This window comes from Venturia canescens, chromosome 11, assembly GCF_019457755.1.
Source record: "Venturia canescens isolate UGA chromosome 11, ASM1945775v1, whole genome shotgun sequence".
Taxonomy (NCBI): Eukaryota; Metazoa; Arthropoda; class Insecta; order Hymenoptera; family Ichneumonidae; genus Venturia; species Venturia canescens.
Window position 1 is genome coordinate 3,857,071 of NC_057431.1, and position 19,361 is coordinate 3,876,431.

Consider the following 19,361-nt stretch of genomic DNA (forward strand, 5'->3'; position numbering starts at 1 on the left):
AATGTGGATCGAGTCGAGACAATATGGAGTACGAAACAAGAATATATACGAGTACGAGATATTTGGGGTGTTTTCATCAACAACGGTCGTCACGGGTGCTGGATGCATGGAGGCATGGATGCGAACCATGCGAACGAGAGTGCTCGAGTTGCCTCTCGCTGCTTGCTCGCTCGTCAACGCCAAGTTGGAATACTCAAGATACCATAATGCGGTAAGACAAAAGAAAATTTTTCAAATCGAGCGAACGAAGAAGAAACGTGTTTTTTGGTTCTCGCTTATAGATGCGGGAGCAAAAACTGCAGAGAGAAGCTAGATATTCGATCAAAATGTACCAATAACAACTAACCTCGAATATACGTATAACGATCGCTCGACGTCGATGAGAAATAAAAATTTGTAAAATATGTGTATTACGAACGAATAATGGAACGACGTTGTGTGTGTTTCGTAGGGCGCAACGTTAACAAAAGTCATCGATGTAAATTTTCTATATTCTCATTGTTCGAATACGAAGCTCGAAAAAGAATTTATTCGCGATGTTAAGGGGAAATACATCGTGTATACTACTATCGCGGCTCGTAATACGAGCTGCGACGGTACGTTCAGGGTTCCGGTAAATATTGCATTTCGCTCGTTTTCACTCCAATAATTAATCGTCATTCAATGGGTGACTCTTGACACTCGTATAACTGCGCAGTACAACAACGCTCGACTATTTCGTTCAACTTAATTTTTTTTCAATCCGCAATATGATACGAATCCGTTTCGCCTCGAGCAAGATACTTTTTTTTTTTTTTTTTTTCCAACATTCGAACCTATACGCGAGCGCAAGAAAATTTTTTTTTATTCACGCGTAGAGAGGATGTCTCCGCTGCTCCTCGCCGCCCGCCCGTCTGTTATTTTCGAAAGTTTGCGATCTTATTCGAATTGTAAATTGTCGAAATGGTAGAAGTGACGGTGGGTTTAACTTTTGGAGAATTTCGTTGACGCGGGCAGTTGTGAATAACTCGGGGTGAGAGGGTGCGAGAGAATAAGAACTCTATCGGCGATTGGGGTAATTTTTTCGAGTCACGTAGAGCACTCGCTACGAAGGGAGAAGGAAGGGTCACAAGATCCTCCCCGGCGCGCGGGGCTTTTGGCCTTCGGCTCTCGCGTTAGATGCTCTCCGCGTTGCTCTTGATTCGCGTTAGTTCGGCTTGGCCATCTTGCATCTTTTATTTTTTAATGCCCGGAGAAAGATGAGGAAAACCGGAGGAGAAAAGAAAAAAAGAAATAAAGAAAGAAAATGGTAGGAAAGGGGTAGGCAAGCACTTTTCTGGCTGGTAATTAAATAGAAAGATAGGAGAGAAACGAGAGGGCAGGCCGCTAAAGCTGCTCGAAAGCTTAAAGAGGAAGACATCTTTCGGGTAGTCTGTCGTGATACCGAACGATGGGGGCTCGCTCGCCGCCGCTATATATAGAAAGAGAATAAAAACTCAGCAGCGAGCGAGCTTTGTTGATTTCTTTTTGTTTTTCTTATCGCAATAACAACGGGGCGTCAGTGAATTTTTTTTTTCCTCGTCTCTTGGTCGCGCACCGCGCTCGGACGCAGCTTCTGGCGATACTCGCGAGCCCTCGCTCGTACCTCATGCATATCCCAAAACTTATGCTCGCGCGGAGATGCTCGGAGATGCGACGAGATGCCGATGCGCCGCGGCGCGGTCTACCTATATATAATATACCTAGATGCATGGTGAAATAAAGCGGGCGGAGAGGTGCGGCGCGAGTTGCCTCGGTGCTTCGCGGAACTACATCTAAAACGCCCGGGGGCCATCTACTTTGAGTAACTTGCTTTTGACTTGGCTCTTAAATGGCAGTGCGAGCACAAGTGTCCTTCCAGCATCCATTCATCCTCCTACCCTTTTCGGCCTCCTTTTCCTCGCTCGCCTGCCCGCAACAAAACGCTCCTCATGCCTATACGATAGAAACTCTCGGTGAAAAAGCAACCTCGCCTGCTGTCGTATTCTCGCGCGAGGCTCGCAAGAGTACCGCGACTATATTATAAGAGGGAAAAAGCGAATAATAGACCCCGACGGAATGGGGAATAAAAAAAATGAAGCGCCGCGACGGCGGCCGGGGGGGCAGGGAAAAAAACGTTAGGTGTAGCCATCAACGCGACGATGAGAGTATACCTATACTAGGTATATATAGTAATGGCACGAGTCTTGAAACTCTTTTAAAAAGCTTCTTACCCGCGCGAGCGAAACAGTGTGATTCTCGAAAATAATGAAATGCCGAAAAATCCGAATTTAAACATATCTATATTAGGGTGGCCGCAATTCAGGTCACTTTTTTTTTGCAAATTCCTTCGCGGAAACATCATCAACATAAAAAAAAAAATGTGCACCAAATTTGAATGCGCTAGGAGAATTTAAACAGGTGCCACCGAAGAGTTGAAGTTTTAAATGCAAAACACATGTATTTATCAAACTTGTTACTTAATTATTATCTGCCTCCCATAATAATAATGATAGAAATTTGAAATTTAGCACTGTGATTTTTACCGTTACAAAGTGTACACAAAAACAGTGTTCATAAAAATCTGAAATTGTGTGAGAATTCATCGATGAAGCGCTTCAAACAAAGTCCCTCTGCCAACGTTTGGATACGTTTTTTAAAAATTTCCGACCACTTGCTTCATGATTAAATTTAATTTCTAATCTTTTATTCCCACTTTTGAAGAACCTGTGAAGTTACATGGAAAACAATTTTTTTTTTTTTCAAATCAATGGGTAGAATTATTTGTTTACTTTTTTAAAAATATTAAAGTAAGCTTAACGTGATATAAATGTAGTGGACATGAAGTATCATTTTTTTATGGATCATGTTGTGCGATTATTATGATTTTTTCTATAAATTGTGTATAGTGATGGCACTTACTAGTGTTGAGCCTTGTTCATTTTTTAATATGCAGGAATGGATAAAATTTGTTCGCTTTCTTCGTTCGTTTGGTAATTATAGTTATGACTTTAATTCTGCCATTCAAGAATAAGGGCACGAGGGCATGTAGTATACAAGAAGGAAGTAAATTTTGGTTTTTATTTGGGTAGCTTTCCGCGAATTTGAAGATATTCTTCTTTTCAATCTGACGTTATGTCTTTGCTTGATAAGTACATTGATTTTTTTATAACCCCAGAATCAATGGTTTTCTTTGAACGGTTTTATATTGACACCAGCTTCCTCAATCGCGATGTCGTCTCCCAATGGTGTTTGAGTACGAGCTATCAATTTGGTGCCCAAATCGTGAAAAATATTGCTGTTGTCGACGACGTTGACGAAAGAGGAATCAAACTCATTACAGAGTACAACAGCAGACTCACTAACGATAAGGAACAAAAAAATAAGTTCATTTGTAAGTCGTCGGAGATTACCATAAAATGTATCCAGAGCGAACGAGTAGACAACCAACGAAATCTCCCGTAAATTCCAATTTGTATGAGTTATTGTTAAGTGTACACTGTTGATTACGGCTCAGACTTTGTCTAAATGCATCAAAGTAACGTTCAAAAGTGCTTCGATTGACCTTGATCAAAGTACTAAAAAAAAAATTCAAAATGTGGTTATCTTTGTAACGGTAAAAATCACGGAAATAATCTTCGGAATAATCTGAAAAAAATCCGTTTCGTACCCTTTAATATGAACAACAAGTGTACCAAATTTCAGATTTCTATCGTCATTATTATGGGAGGCAGATAATGTTTAAGTAACAAGTTTGATCGAGCAAAAATAAGCTCAAACGTTGTCATATAATATTAATCGTTGTCGTCGATGAATAATCATCGCATATATAAGGTAATATGGGGTAAAACGGACACAGTGTCCATTTTTCCCCAATAAGTTTTTAATTCCGAGGCAAAACGGACTAAATTATGGTAAATTGTTGAATTCCACGGTGACATCCCCAAAAAATTCAAGTTTCAGAGCAAAATAGATCCCAAATTACTTTCTCACTATCTATTCGCTTTTATGACTTATTTTTAAAAACCACAATAGTAATCAAAGTACGAATAAGGAAAAAAAGATTTTTTTATTTATTTTTTACAAAAATCGCACTCATAGCTGACATCTTCGTCTTTAACACTTGTACACAAGGTGTGTGCCCATTTTTTGCATGTTACACAGTAAATCCAATCTTCGGAGGACGACGAATATAACCCTTCGCAAAAATTCAAGAAACGTCTTCAAAAGACGAGGACTTGGCTGTCTTGGTGAGCTTTTTTCTGTCTGCTAAACTACCGCATTTTAAAAAATTTCGATATTTCGATTTTTATGCCTCGTAGAGGCTGTGTCCGTTTTGTCTTGGAATTTTTTTTACGAAATTCGGGAAACAAGGACTGGGCATCTAATCAATTTTGGGACTCAAAAATAGTTGAAAGACCATATGCTCATCAATGAAACTTGCTTAAATCCTTAAGTGTCAATTTTTCACCACACTACCCTACGCGGTATTGAAATTACTTGGAATATTTGTCCGCTGACTGAGACGGGGAATACAAATGATAAAATTAATCGGTAGATTTTCGAAAGAAAATCGGAAGAAACTACCGTAAATGCGAAATAAAGGACGTTAGGGTTGAGGAGAAACAAGCTCTTTGGCTATTGGACGATAGGAGCAGCGAGCTTAATTGCTCGAACGAACAAGAAGGAGAAGAAGGACGGAGGGGGAAAGGGAGCAGAGATGCTTCGTTCGGGATACTTTGCGAATAGGAAATTCTCCTTGAGCTTATTTGGCAATATATATGCTGCTATATAGCAAGCAACCCGTGCACCAAACATTACACGCGTTGCTACGAGCGATATTTCCTCGGTAAACCGACGGGTTTGCCTTTCGAAGCTTGTTACCTACATATACATACCGATAGCCCTCTGTAATACGTAGCATCTTTCACATTGCGAATCGCGCGAGGGCTGCCTCGTGCGAACAGAACGACTCGTCTCTCTCTCTCTCCCCCCCCCCCCCCCCCCTTCCTTGCTCGTATACACTCGGCCAGGACAAATATGTCTGCAGATTCGGGCCAAGCTCCAATTCTCTTCCGCAAGCTCTAAATGTGGCGCATGCCATGCGCATCGAGGCTATTTATACCATTGTTCTTTATACTTTTTGGCTCTCGTTGCATGTAACACCCGCTAAATCAAAAAATCTTTCCCGTTTCCCACAATCTTCCCTGCTCTCGCGTGCTCCTCCTTTTGCATTATATTTTTATTTAACTTTGTAAATCATACACATTTGTTTATATCCTCTCTCAGGATGAGCCGCGCCTAAGCGACTCGTCCGCGATAGCTGGAAGATGGGAAATGGGAGGTAACGAGTTGCCACCGCGACGCACTGCTGTTAAAAGAGAATACAACATCATTTGGAATTTGGAATGTATATAGGCATCACCGTGTTGCATATGCAGGCTTAAAATCGCTCGACTCTCGAATCCCATTGTCAGTTATAAAATTTCATTAATTTGTCGCAATCAGAGGTCTGGCATTTAAATACGATTTGTAAATGAATACATATATGAAAAAAAAAAAAAAAGAAAGTCGTCTTGAGATTTTGACGACTGGTACATATAAATAAACGAAATAACAAACGGACGGCAAACGAGGAGGAAATGACGAGAAGAGAATAAAAATTGTAGCAACCGATCTCGTAAAATTGATTGGAATGTTGTAAAATGGCAGTGTGCATCGTGAACAAGCGCGGCGGAAAAAGTATGAGCTCCGGTTGACAGGGTGCTTCTATAATAAATAGGCGACACATTCGAGCGCGCATGCATCAGGGATGTTGAGCCAGGGCAGCGATCTGCGGCGCGGTGCCTGCGCGCTCCTTGAGATCCGCTTCATATATATTCTTAACTCTCCTCCAACCGCGCTTCTTCTTCTTCCGTTCCATCTTTCGATCCCTCTTTCGTGCGTGCTTCCTCGTTTCTTTTCCAACGCCTATCCTCTTTTTACTTTCTCGGCAATGAGAACAGGAACGCGTAGGCTCTTTTCTTCACTTTATTTTACCAGCAGCGAGTCAGCAATTTTCGTTCGACCGATCTATAACAGCGAGGGGTTTTTTTTCTTCTTTTTGCTAAAAATGAAAAACAACAACAGCCGCAATGGTCGTACCGATTATGGATTTATTAGAACGATGCTTCAACATAATTATTTATTTTTATTTTATTTATGTACAGGTTCCGCTTTCTCATGGATTTTCCACCCGCTCCTTCTCTCTTACTTATAAACTATTCTCGATTGTTTTTCGATTTGTTTTTCGATCCAGAGTCTCACATTTTACACTGGATCCTTGGTTTTTTCCTTCTCGAAAATATTTTTCCCGTTATACAAGTATATTTACATTCTTTCATTTAATTCGCTCGGGATTCTGTTTCCCTACGGTAGAAGGTTGAAAGAAATTGATTCTTTGAAGGAAATATGCGGGGAATCGTTGTCGAAAATTTTTCAACTGCGAATAATTAATAATATTTTTTTCCTATCATCATCACCGTCATCATCGAGCATCGGATCGATTTATTAAAAAATTAATTTTCTTTGTTAAAAAATTATTCTCGATATATCTAATAATTTTTTTCCCTTCGATCCTTTTTCATCATAATCGTTTTGATGCTGGGTGAAGATAGTTGAATCATGATTTTGTAATTTTGAGGATCGCGCGGAGATGACAGTGGCAAAAGAGACGTATTTTACAGTAAATAAAGTTGTTGCAAATAAAGTAGGGATGGAATGATGCGCATGGTTATGATTTGGATTTCCGATTGATCTCCATGAGCAGCGGAGAGAGCGCGGAGAGCTAAAAAAAGAGAGAAAATATGTAACAGTACGAGCGTCTGGCAATTTTATCGATGCAGGTTGGGATTACAGCTTCCTTTGGAGAGGGTTTATTCCCTTCGTTCGAGTTCGAGGTTAATTATACGGTAGACGAGAGCTGCGGATAGTCGTTTGAGAATTCAGCCAAAGAGATAAGCATATAGGGATCGAAACGTAAAATTCTTTCGCCGTTCTTGCGCTCTCTTTCACATTCGTGCCCTCTGATTAATACACACTCGAGTAGGTATACCATACTTACCTATATATATATATATTGAACACAATTCGAACAAACGTCACGACTTTTTTGAGAGTGATATAAAAAATAATTAAAAGCAACGAGCGCCGCCCGGTAATTTTTTCCCCAAAATGTTGATTTTTTCATTTGTAAATTAACACGAGTGAAGAAATGTACGAGGAAAGGTATGAGCGGGACGATTGATTTGATTTGCGCAATAAGAATCTTTAAATGATGAAACACGCAGGCAAGCACGTTCGTGAATATAAAAACGAACGGAAGCCTGCTCATTAAAAATGTTGAGTAGGCATGGACGATGACGGCAACGGAGCCCCAAGTTGGACAACAGTTATACGTAAATTATGAAGATAATTTTTCACACCACACAAAAATTAGACATTGCACAGCGACAAGTAACAATAATATGACACGAGACACGATAAATAAGAATATATTATATAATGTTCCGGAGCGGCGTTAGATTTTAACGATCACGAAGCGTATCTATATACTAATATCGAAAAATGTCCATTCCTGCATGTTGCCTCGTTATAATACTTGGAATTTTGCAATTAACCATAGTCGCGTTGTTTCGTTTATACGCACGGAACATTGAATAGCTTTTCGATTTTTTAATGCGATTTGCGGTTATACCAATGAGATGTCTTTTTAGATGGGAGGAGTCATTGTTAGTTTTGGGAAGTTGATTGGAACGCGCACTCGCTGAAAGGTCCTTAAGATCCAGCATCAGACCCGCCTGTCCAACTGCTGGACTTTAGTCATTTTAAAAAGTATAGTATTTTATTGTTTCGAAGGAGAAAAATTTGTTTTGCTGGCCGGCACCGGTTTCGCTGGTCGCATCAATTGGTATTTCCGCTTCCGCTTCCGTTCCCGTTTCCGCGATCGAATGACTCTTCCTTCGGTCCATTACCGGGTATTCATTCACCACGACGGAAGACTTTCGATCGTGGGTGCTCGATCGGATCGAGGAATGTTCATGTTGGGTAGAGGCTCGAGAAGCTTGGTATCCTCCAACTAACAGCCGCGAGAAAAGATGCAAGAAAGTTACTCGCTAAAATAGCGGGACTCGGATTTCGTCTGTCACCACCGTGCATCGCCGCTGGTTTTTCTTCCTCTGCGAAATGAGACAACAAATAAATTTTATTGATCGCATCGCGTCAGCGAATCATTATTTTAGGGTACATGTTTATCGTTTATACTATATATTTAGCTGCTGCGAGTATGCGCGCCCGCCGCGGCGGGCATCAAAGATGAAAAAAAATTTAAGTTATCCGAGTTTTGAGCCGTTTCGCCTCGCACCCTCCAACATATTTCATTCGCGTCGCGTGGCGTAAGAGGTAAATTACATATGTATATAGAAACGAAAAGCTTCTCTGCAGGCTCAATTTTCTTGTTTTGTTAATAAAAAAAGTCGGGTGAAAAAGTGAGGAGGCTCTCCCAACTATTTCGACATCGGTCACCAACTTTTTCGGGATCTTTTTATACGATCGTTGAGGGTGAAATTTTTAGATTTTTCACTTGTAAGTTTTCAATGCAATTTCCAAGCTTTTCAGGAAATATATGTATCCAGTTTTGTCAAAAATGATAATATACAGTACGCAATTTGCAGCTGACACGTTGTTTGGACAAAGCATATCCCAAAAAACGGTTGTTAACCACAGTTTTTGTCTAAACCGATCGACAATCGATTAATCAACAATCAAATTTGTACATTATGATAATACCGATCAACCGAATCCTATTTAATTTTTCAACCATTTGGGGATGACCGATCTATTTTTTCTCCGAAAATGAGTCTAATGTCGTAAAAAAATGTGCAGTGGGGGGTGGTGGTGGTGGTGGTGGCGGCGGCGGCGGCGACGGGACATTGTAATCGATCGAGCACCGCATCGAGGAATAAAAATTTTGTCAGAAGATAGACGCCCGTGCACTCGTTATTTTCCAAGTTGACCATCATTTTCTCTTCTTTCTTGTTCAGCCTTGTAAATATTGGAAAATAAATGTGAAAGATGAATGCAGCGCGTCCTAGATTCGCATATAGTTGCCCTCATAAAATCGATATCCGACGCACAAGCGAGAGGAAGAGCGAGCCTTGAACAAGCAGGGCTGAAAAAATATTACAGCGAAAGAAAAAAATAGCAGCTCGAAGAATTAAAAATTTTCACACTGTTGAGTCGCATTGATTTTATCCATTCTTCGCACAATTCTTATTCATATTCGAGATAGCTAGGCGTTCGGGAATATGGTGCATTCATTTGAAGAGTAGCTTATCGGAAAAGAGAAAAAAAGTGGGTGCAGTCAGCAATATTGGAAGGAGGATTTCATCGAGAGAGAGAGAGAGAGAGAGAGAGAGAGAGATGTCGCTCGTATGCGGCTTCTTCGATTCTAAATCCGAGATTTTATATTATACTATTGTTGACATCTATAGACACAGATAAAGCTTTTCTATTCAATTTAAAAACATGCGCATGCAGTGTAATATATTAATTACAAACCGCGCGCGTTAATTTCCATGCATTGAAAATCTATGCAATAAACGAGGTTGCTGATGAGCGAGCGAGCAGGAGCGGGATATGAGATGAAATTTCATAGAGATGGCGGGGGCGCTGTTTAACGGTAAGAAAAAAGCATGATATAAAATATGCGGGGTAGTATGGGTGGACCTGGGTAAAGAAAAGAGAGTATAACGAGATGAGATTTATTGCCGATTGGAGTGGTGCTGCAATGCTTACCTTCGATTACGTGAATCATGACGGATGAGGGTTTTGCATTGCTGGGCGCGCATGTGTAATTACCACCGTGGCTCGGTTTTGTTTTATCGACTTTGAGAATCGATCCTCTCTCCGTTAATTTAACTTGGACGCCTGGCTCTTCGTCATAGTTGATCATACGACCTTGCTGATACCAAAAAACATAATAGGGCGTTTCGGTCGCCGCAATAAGTTGACACTCGAGACGCAAACTCGATCCCTGCTTAATGTGAAGATCAGGACCGCCCGGTATCATGGAATAAGCCTCGGTTACAGCGAGCCGGACAAAGTTTCTCTGCGACGTTGGATAACTCGCCAGCTTCGGTCCCGTATGAAAATAATAAAAGTACAACAGAAGATTATAATATATGAAATTTACCAAGTTGCCGCGATAACGTCGATTGGATAATAATTTTACACCGCCGTTCCGGAAAGCGTCGCTCCGTTTGCCCCGGAGCGATGCAGAGCGCCCGGAATCGTTGCGCGTCAAGAAAAATTGATTGAGAAATACGAACCTGACACTCATAGAGCCCGGCATCGTCGAGGGTGACCCGTCTTATCAGAAGCGTAAAATCCGAAGTTGATTGTTTAATCATGAAACGATTGTCTACCGAATAAGTCGCCTTCCCGATAGTCAATAACTGGCGGTTTCTTCGTCGCAGCCACGTGACCTGTTGAATATATAATATTGTCCAATTGAGCCATTATTTCACTCTGGCTAACATTAAAGCTATAGCCTCCGTTGATTTTTTTCTTCCTTACTTTTTCGCTTATTCTAGCTTACGTCGAGTTATATTCGTGTCCAAGTATTTTTTTCATTCTCGCGTTAAATATTCACTTATTTTCAATATGTTCCAACCGCGCGCGGTTCCAACGAAGCGGCGAATTCATCCACCGCGCTTTGCGCATCGCGTCCCTTCGAGTCGTCTCATTTTAATTATTATTAATCATCGATAAAATATAATATTTTATTTCACACCGCATCGCGAACATTTCGATTCTTATACTAATTTTCATCAACTTTTTCCTCTCTATGCACGAATAAACGAGACAAAAAATAATCATTGTTTCGTCACGAGCAGATCGTTGTTGAACAAAAGATAACGCGAAGCGAGAATTCCATGAGAAAATAATAATATATTTGCTATTTTGTTTTTGCTGTGGCGAGGGGCATTAAAATTCAAAGCGCCATCGTTACCAGCACGGTCGCTTCAACCTGCTGCATGCGTCTACGCATACAATTTATTTAATCATTAAAATGCGATTCCGCGATCATGCATATTTCCATCCGCCGTAGCGATTCCAATCCATTCGCATTTTGACTCGCACGGGATCAGTCGATATATGCATGATATTTCATGGATAATAAACATATAACACGTATACTCTCATCAACTTTTATAAACAATATCGTCTTATTATTGTTCGCGCGGTAAATTGCGATTAATTGCAGTAAAATGCGGTGCGAGAAATGAGAAATATTAAGCCGGCGCGCGTGTTAATTTTTCTCCAACGGGGGTATCGCAGGGGTAACTTGATGCACGTTCGAGGATGCGGAGGATTTAAAAAAAAAAAAAATGGAAATACTTTGGTGGAAAGTGGCACGCATATAAAATGAAGACGGTATATATAACGAGGTTAGCAGGTATAGAGATGCGCCTATGTTTCAGGATGAATTTTGTTACAGAGCGGTGAGTTACGAAGTTGCATGGGTCCGAAGCGCTCGATCGTTAAATTTATTACCTCGTCAAAATCCACAAACGCATACAAGCAGATTTTTTCATCAACCGAGCAAGATAGAGACGGCGGAGGAAACGACAAACGCGTGCGAAATACAAAGACGAACCGCGACCGACGAGCAGCTAGGACCGTTAGGGGGCGGCTTTAAAATCGATTTTATCGTTGTTGCACGCAATCGACTAATAAAAAATAAAATGAAAAAGGAGAAAAAGGGAGAAAAAATCTGTACAGGATGACAATGCAGAGTCAAGAGGAAAATCGTATATGTGTGCGCGAGCAGCTCGTAAAACACGCGATAATCGAGTTTTCACAGTGCATAAAAGAACTTTTCAACCCGCCCCTTATTGTGTTGTACCTCGTATCGCACACACGGCCATAAATATTTTGAAATTTCCCAATGTTCCTTGATGTACGGAATTTTCCAGTCGATCCAATCTGCTGCGGCTAGCATATATCGACCTCTTTCCGTAGATTTTTGGCTCGGTCAACCCAGCATCCAAGAATGCCTTTGTAACGCGATATTATATTTGTATAGACGCCCGCATCAATACAGCTACTACCTATATTTACAGTTTACTATTTTTATTTTCATTTTTTTTCATTCTTTCTCTCTCCAAGTGCTGCATGCACATGTTGTGAAGCAACAAACAAAGTAATGAAATTCCCCCCGCAGTTGCCCACAGTGACGGCGGCAAAGGAATTATCCTCTTTCCTCTTTCTCACGCCACAATGAATGAATATTTCGACTGCTATTAGTCAAGTTTGCCGCCACGGATATACTGCTTGGCCTACCGAATCGTGGAATCGTGGAAAATTCAATGATGTCGCATTATCGTAAAAACGCGCGTGCCTTATTCTAATATAACGGAAAAAGAATGACGACACCCCACGGGAGAAGATATAATAATAAAATAAGATTCGATTCTGTAGGGATTTTCGCTTGCTATGGCTCATGCGTTATATATACATTTCAGTGATGCGACTCGATATACGCTCGACCCGGAAGCGGGCGATGCAGCAGGCGGGCGACGAATAAGCTCTCAGCGTCGGGGTCGGGGTTGAGAGGACAAGTATTATCGCGACGATGTAATTAGAACGTTTCACATGCGATTCTCATTTATAGTATATATATATGCGCGCGCGGGTATATGCGTCTACGTGTAATAGCCGAATGTACTCGCGTGGAAACCAGAGCAATTCCTTGGTATTCGTACCGAGGAGTCTTGATCCTGGTTAACAGTAGGTATTCGGCTAGAGGGAGTCTCCTATAATCCTGCTCGGAGTCTCATCCCAAAGACCTCGGGAATCATAATATACCAATTCTGTGGAAAGCTCGTCGGTGAGGCGTTTACCCTCTCCATCCGTCTACCTCATCCGCCTTGTACTTCTGAATGACGTCAGTGGCGGAGACGACGACGACATTCGAATATCACCTAATGGCGAATCCAAAGGGACATCGAGTTTCGGGATGTTCCATGTTTGTACGTGTCTCATACACGCACAGTATATGACCTCGAATACAGTCCGAAGCGAGATGCCGGTGGGTGCGAAAGATAAAAGAAGACGAACAAGATCGAGCATAGGAAGAAGAAGCTTGCGAGGATTCTCTGATATCCTTAAAGTTACCAGCTCCTCGCACGAGTTTACCTCAATCAACGATAAAGTTACGTGAGCCAGCAGCACACTCGCGCAACGAATCTTTCCAACGATCTTGCCTCCTCTCTCCTCTATGTTATATACCAACGGCTCAACTCTCTCCGGTTCTCCTGTCACTTCCACTTCCGCGTGTAAACGCCCTCCTTCACCTATCTCTCCTTCGAGCATCCCGCGCGACCCTTCTGGTTCGGAGCTTCGATCATCTTTTATTTCGATATTTTGACAAATTCAACCACGGTCCCAGCTGCGTGATCGACTTTTTTATCGATTACTCATACTTTTGCCCTTGAAACCCTCGTCATTTGGCTCGTGATTAACTACTATCATCTTACCCGCCCGTGACTATAAAGCTCATAGAGTTTATCGATTTTCCGCCGTGTGCGTATATTCACTCTCTTCGGAGCTACGCATCAATCGTGATTAAAATTGGATCTTTTGGCAAATATGAAATTCATTCGGAGGATCTCGAGCTGCCTCGTAGCAGGTTTAAGTACCGAATTTCCGTAAACGAGAAAAATAAAAAAAAAGACGACTCGTATCAGCAGCTATATATATATTGTAACGTAACGCTCTTGCCGACCCCGGGCCTGAACGCCGCCACGCGTTGGTTCGAGCTACCTTAATGGAAAAGGAGCAGGTATGAAAGAGGCAGACTTCCATCCCTACCAGAAACATCTCTACCAAAATTCAATACTACCGATTACATCTTTACCAAAATGCATTTCTATCCAAAAAAACAAGTCCCGTAACATTTGTAAAGTCATTAAAAGATTTTAATGACTCAATTTTCACGTTTAAATAGGTTTATCTTTTTATAAAAGTTAACCCTTCCTTACCAACAAAAGTGGAGGCTGTGGTATAGACATTTATAAAATGAATTATATTCATTTTGGTAGAGTTGTTACGGGGTAGTGTTTTAATCGTGGTAGAAATGTTACGAGACTTGTTTTTTGGATAGACATTAATTTTGGTAGAGATGTTTCTTTTAGGGATGGAAGTCTACCATGAAAGAAACGTGAGAACGTGGATTTTGAAAAATTTAACAATTCCGATTTATTCAATTTTGATCGATTTTACAGGATAAATTCGTTTTTGATTTGTTGTCGTGAAATATTCGCGATCGCGCTCGCTGATTGTGAGAAATTTTTTTTCACTCGCCATTTCGAATTTTAACAATTTTTAATTTACGCGTTTTTTGCTTATTTTCAAAATAAAAAGAAAAAAATTTCGATAATCCAAAAGTGTTTTCGATTTTATACAAAAAATAATTATTATCATTATTATTATTAATTTGAGGCGATATAATCTCAAATTCGTACCGCGACCTCTTGACTTATCGATGATGTTACGGAATTTACAAAATTTACAAAAATACAAATTATCTACAAGAAAAATCATTCCTGATTATAGTAAGCAAAAGAAGAATAATAAAAAAAGAATTGGTTAAGTTAAGGAACAAACTCCAGGCTATGAGATCGAAACGTCGCCGAATCTCTCCGAGAGTCTGAGCATTTGGAAGGTTAAAGGTAACTTGCCGTCCACGTGTTATGGGATCGAGACGTCGCCGAATCGCTCCGAGAATTCCGTGCAACGAAAAGCTTGGAAAATTTAGAGGTTAGGTGTGGACCCTGGATTATGGCATTGAAACGTCGCCGAATCGCTCCGAGAATCCAGGCATCCAGGAAAATTAGGATAGGTTAGATTGCTTGCTAAAATCAGGAAGAATGTTTGAGGTCAGCCTTTTTGTTCCGAGTCAGAATTTTGAGGAAGGACTGCCTACCTACCGAATGAGTCGCGCAGCTCTTCTTATACCCGTTTCCCCACCATAAAATTATCGAACGCCGAATTTTCGGTTTTCGGACCGGTTATGCGCATCTTTTCGTAACGGGACTCGCTATTGGCTCGTTGCCATGATTCGTACCTCGCCATTGGCCGAGAGAATTATCATGTGATGCGCGAAATACCGCTTTTATGATTTACAGAATGATTTTACAATGAAAAAATCAAAATTTTACTCAATTAATTATTTAACAATTTTTACAAATGTTTTATCTCATAATAAAGTTCAATTAAAAAGGATTTAATGTGGTTGAAAAATTGTTGTTTGGGTCGCGACTGGTTCGAGAACATTCGATCTACGCATGGGCTACAAATTTTTTTTTTTCGTCGCAATTATTTTTCTTCGATTCATTATAATTTACCGCTTCATTTGATTGAGCCTAGTTACAATATTTTCCGAGATCGCATTGAATTTTAATTAACAAAAGAAAAAAATGTATTAGTTCGTGTTTTTAATACGCGGCGCCGCTAGTGTCGCGCTCCGCTGCTTGTTTCGGGCCTTTGTATTGGCATTGGCCCACCCACCAGTACGGCCGCCGCCGGCCAGCAGTGACACGGGTCATCGGTTGTTGTCGTGTTCGGTCAAAACGTCGCGCCGCGTCGCGATGTTTTTCGAGGTTATGTTCGGGTTCGAGTCGATTCGGTTGGTTCAGAAGGATGTTACGTTACACAAAGGCCGTTGCACGATGAATCGCGATATCGCCGGGTAGATCTGTCATATATACAAAAGAAACAAGTAATAATAAGCGAGAGGGCTTACTCGCCGGATTCGTACTCGGATTCAACGTTTCGGTACATGCCCTCGTATAGAGCTTACCAAAAGACTTGAGCATTTTTTATGGTGGTTGTTTCGCTCAACTTGACAATTTCTACGACTTTTCCACTTTTCCCAAGTGGCTACTCATTTCCTGTTTGATCGTGAATATAAATTGCTGTTGTTTTCTCGCTGGCTTTAGGAGAAGAGGCGACGAGGAGGCGAAAAACGAAAGGCAGAAGTTCATAGCTGTTGACTCTTCTGCTTCCGCGTACATTCTCTTTTTCTTATTTTATTTTGTGTCTAGAGAGAGTCTCTCTTGGAGCATCTTGGAGCATGAAGAGCAGTACCGTGTGTTCTATAGTTTCGAGAGACACGCGGAATGTCGTTCTTGGCTCGAGTGTTATCTGCTCGGGCCTCGATTACTGGCGGGTTTCAGAGGGATGTGATCTTAACAAACCACTCATTGCCCATACCCCAAGTATCGAGTCTCGAATCACGTTCATTGGATCTTTAAGGTGGTTCCTCCACGAGACAGTTAAATTAGGAAATTATTTAAATTTGGCATACGTTTTGTTTAACATATGAACAACACCTCTATAAAATTTTAACAAGTTTCACCATCCCCAACCCGAGATATATGTAATTGAAGTTGACTCAATTAACACGTAACATATGGACCATGCATAAGCAAACGGCACATTATTAATTCTACCGCTAGTACTAAAATTAGGAAGTTTATAAAAAACGAGGAGGAGCTAGAGCAGGATATCACAGATATTGTGAAAAAAAATCAAGGTGATTGACCATCTAGTTTGACAGATATAGCCTCGAGAAGTACGAAGGTTTAGGCTGCATACGATATATTTTGCAAGCGAACAAGCGAATGTCGTCTGTATAGACAACCTTTTCTGTGTGTTGAAGCGTAACCTGGATAGTTCCGTCAAAAAATTTACTCACCATGTCGGATCAAAAATACTTTTAGAATAAATTTTACGAAAGCAAATGATATTTGTACTATATCTGCTGGCACCGAGTACGTATATAGGGTCTTTACAAAGTTATCGATTACGATCCGAACGAATTATCAAGCCTTTTAATATGCAGACAGTACATAACTTTTGGTTGGGGCTGTCGCAGAGGATCAACCTTAATGGGAGTCAATCGAGCCCAATTCGTTGTCGCGTTGCTATATACGTCAGGTTCGTGGGACGCGGCCGCGATGCTCCTCGCCCGCATCCAGCGCGATACGGGGGACACGAATTTCATGTGCATCTTCGCGATATAATATATCGCTGCTTTGTTCGAGCCAAGTATTTTCTAATCCGCCTTGCTTTGAAATTTCTTGAAAAAGCTACACGATAATCTACATAGTTACGCTTATACCGATACTTGCGACGATGAGGTAAAACGACAGGATTATCATCATATTCTCCGTGTACATAGTGTGAGAGGAAAAAAGTAAAAGAGTTAAGGATCAAAGGCTATTCGACGAAGCAGGGAGGGGGGGGGGGGGGTAAAACGAGCAGGAAGAGAAGGAAAAATGCCCTTTGACGCGATCCTTGTAGCAGCGCATGCTTAACTTATTCATTAACACGGTCCGCTCTTTGACATCAACATATTTTTATATACCGTTGGAAAAATGTGTCCTACCCGCTATATCTTCCCACCCGCTCTCATATTATTTTATTTCGTTATCACAAGAATGTACGAAATTTTGGAGATTTCGCGTTGCAAAAATATTGAACAAGTGTCGGAACTTGCGGTCTTGCAGTGTTGGAAAAAAGTGTCAGTAGGCGTCTTATATACGCGTCCGGAGTCTATATGCTGGAGGAATAATGGCTCGTATAAATCTCGTAGAGTTCATCGCGATTGCATGATCCATCAATGAGGTTGCGTTTTAATGCGTTTTAAAAAGAAGAAGAAGGGGGCCTCGAAAATTTCACAGTCATGGAGCGGCGGTGAAATATATCATTGGACGAATTGCCGGTGGGATGAGATTAGCCAGGATCAACGCCGGAACAACAATTTAAAACGATCGTTAACCCGTCGGTAGTTCTCGTATAGGTTATCGTGAATCCTGCGTGTATATTATTGTTATCACGAGCTAATAGCCTTGGAAAGGAAGTCCCCTTCCTCTTCCTCTCTTCCTCTCTCCCTCTTTACCTGCTCGGCACGCAGTTGGATCGAGAGAAAATTCCTGGGGTCTTGAGAGAGAGGGAGAGAGAGAGAGAGAGAGAGAACAACTGTTATCTGCATGCGAGGAAGAAGCGGTGGGAGAAGGCCAGAAGAGGGGAAAAGAAGAAGAAGGAGCAGTAACAAAGTTCGATCCGACGTTTTACGACGTACTATACGAGACGCATATACCTATATACCTACGTGGCGAGAAATACGAAGTCTTATTAATTTTCAAGTGAAAATCGATAATACGTAAAATTTTGATACGAGTGATGAAAGTCTTGATTGGCGAAAGATGGATTATTGCAATGCTGGATAAATACAAATTGAAAGTATTCGAAATAAGCTGGGAGCGATGCGGTGGCGGGGTCACCTGAATAATAATTAATGAGATGATAAATAGTGATGGGTTGGTCGCTTATGTTGCGGAGTATACGAGAATGCCGGCTCTCTTGCATTTGCACCAATTCTTTTTTATATTCTTAAAAAAATGGTCGGAACAAGTAGAACGCGGAAAAAAAGTAAAGAAGATCGAGGTTGATGCCCGTTGCGAGTCGCTTTGAAATACAAATTATAAACTGGATTATGCTCTTAGAACGAGCAGGACTATATGTATACGCGTGCGTATACAACGATGATCAATCTTTTAACTTTTATACGACTCCCAACGTTATCCGCATGCACCCATTCTAACTCTGACTTTATATCGCGATACACATACTTACCCACCCGCCGCGTCAAAATTAAAAAATATCTATATACGCGTGAACGCTTTTTTAAACGCCGCGCGTGTATATATGTATATGATATAGGTTTATATTATCATTGAATCCGTGTTATACGAGCCCCTAAAAATTTAATAAAAATAGACGGTCATCCGTGCAGCTAGTTAAACTAAAAAAGTGTGTTTAAAGCATTTTTTTCAAGAGGGAATAACGCGAGCAGTCGTAGCCCGGGGCTTTGCGAATATAGGTCAAAATGCAATCATTTTTTTATATATCCCCAGGGAGAAGGCCGCGGCGGGCTAAGGGCGCCTTGTTTCCAAAGATTCGCTATGTCGTTGAATTTTAATGCTCGCTCTGCTTTGCCTTCTTTAAGCGAAACACGCGTTATTATCGTGTAATTGGACTATTGTTTTTATATAGTATTGTATCCTATTTTTTTGTTCTTTCATGAGGTGGATTAAAATCCATTATGAATTATCGTAACTTTTCCAGTCGTTCATTCACGCGGCGCGGGATATCGCGCTTTTGTTTGCTTCGTCGAAGCAGAAACGACACAATATGACGACACAGAACGAATCTATAACGCGTACTACTTTCTTCGATTACGCGAGAGTGCGTCG

At 41.0% G+C, this 19,361-nt stretch overlaps 1 protein-coding gene across 5 annotated transcripts in view; it reads right to left on the reverse strand.

Annotated features, from left to right (window-relative positions):
• Window positions 1–6,132: 6,132 nt before the first annotated feature.
• The window catches only part of LOC122417691 (neural cell adhesion molecule 2-like), a 46,093-nt gene continuing 32,864 nt past the window's right edge, over window positions 6,133–19,361 (reverse strand). For 3 of the 5 annotated variants that reach the window (XM_043431449.1, XM_043431451.1, XM_043431450.1), the window contains 3 exons: window positions 10,365–10,520; window positions 9,832–10,168; window positions 6,133–8,213 (listed from right to left, as the gene is read on the reverse strand). In XM_043431449.1, the coding sequence (XP_043287384.1) occupies window positions 8,074–8,213; window positions 9,832–10,168; window positions 10,365–10,520 (633 nt within the window). In that variant the 3' untranslated portion in view covers window positions 6,133–8,073. The other 2 variants (XM_043431453.1, XM_043431452.1) reach the window with 2 other exon arrangements.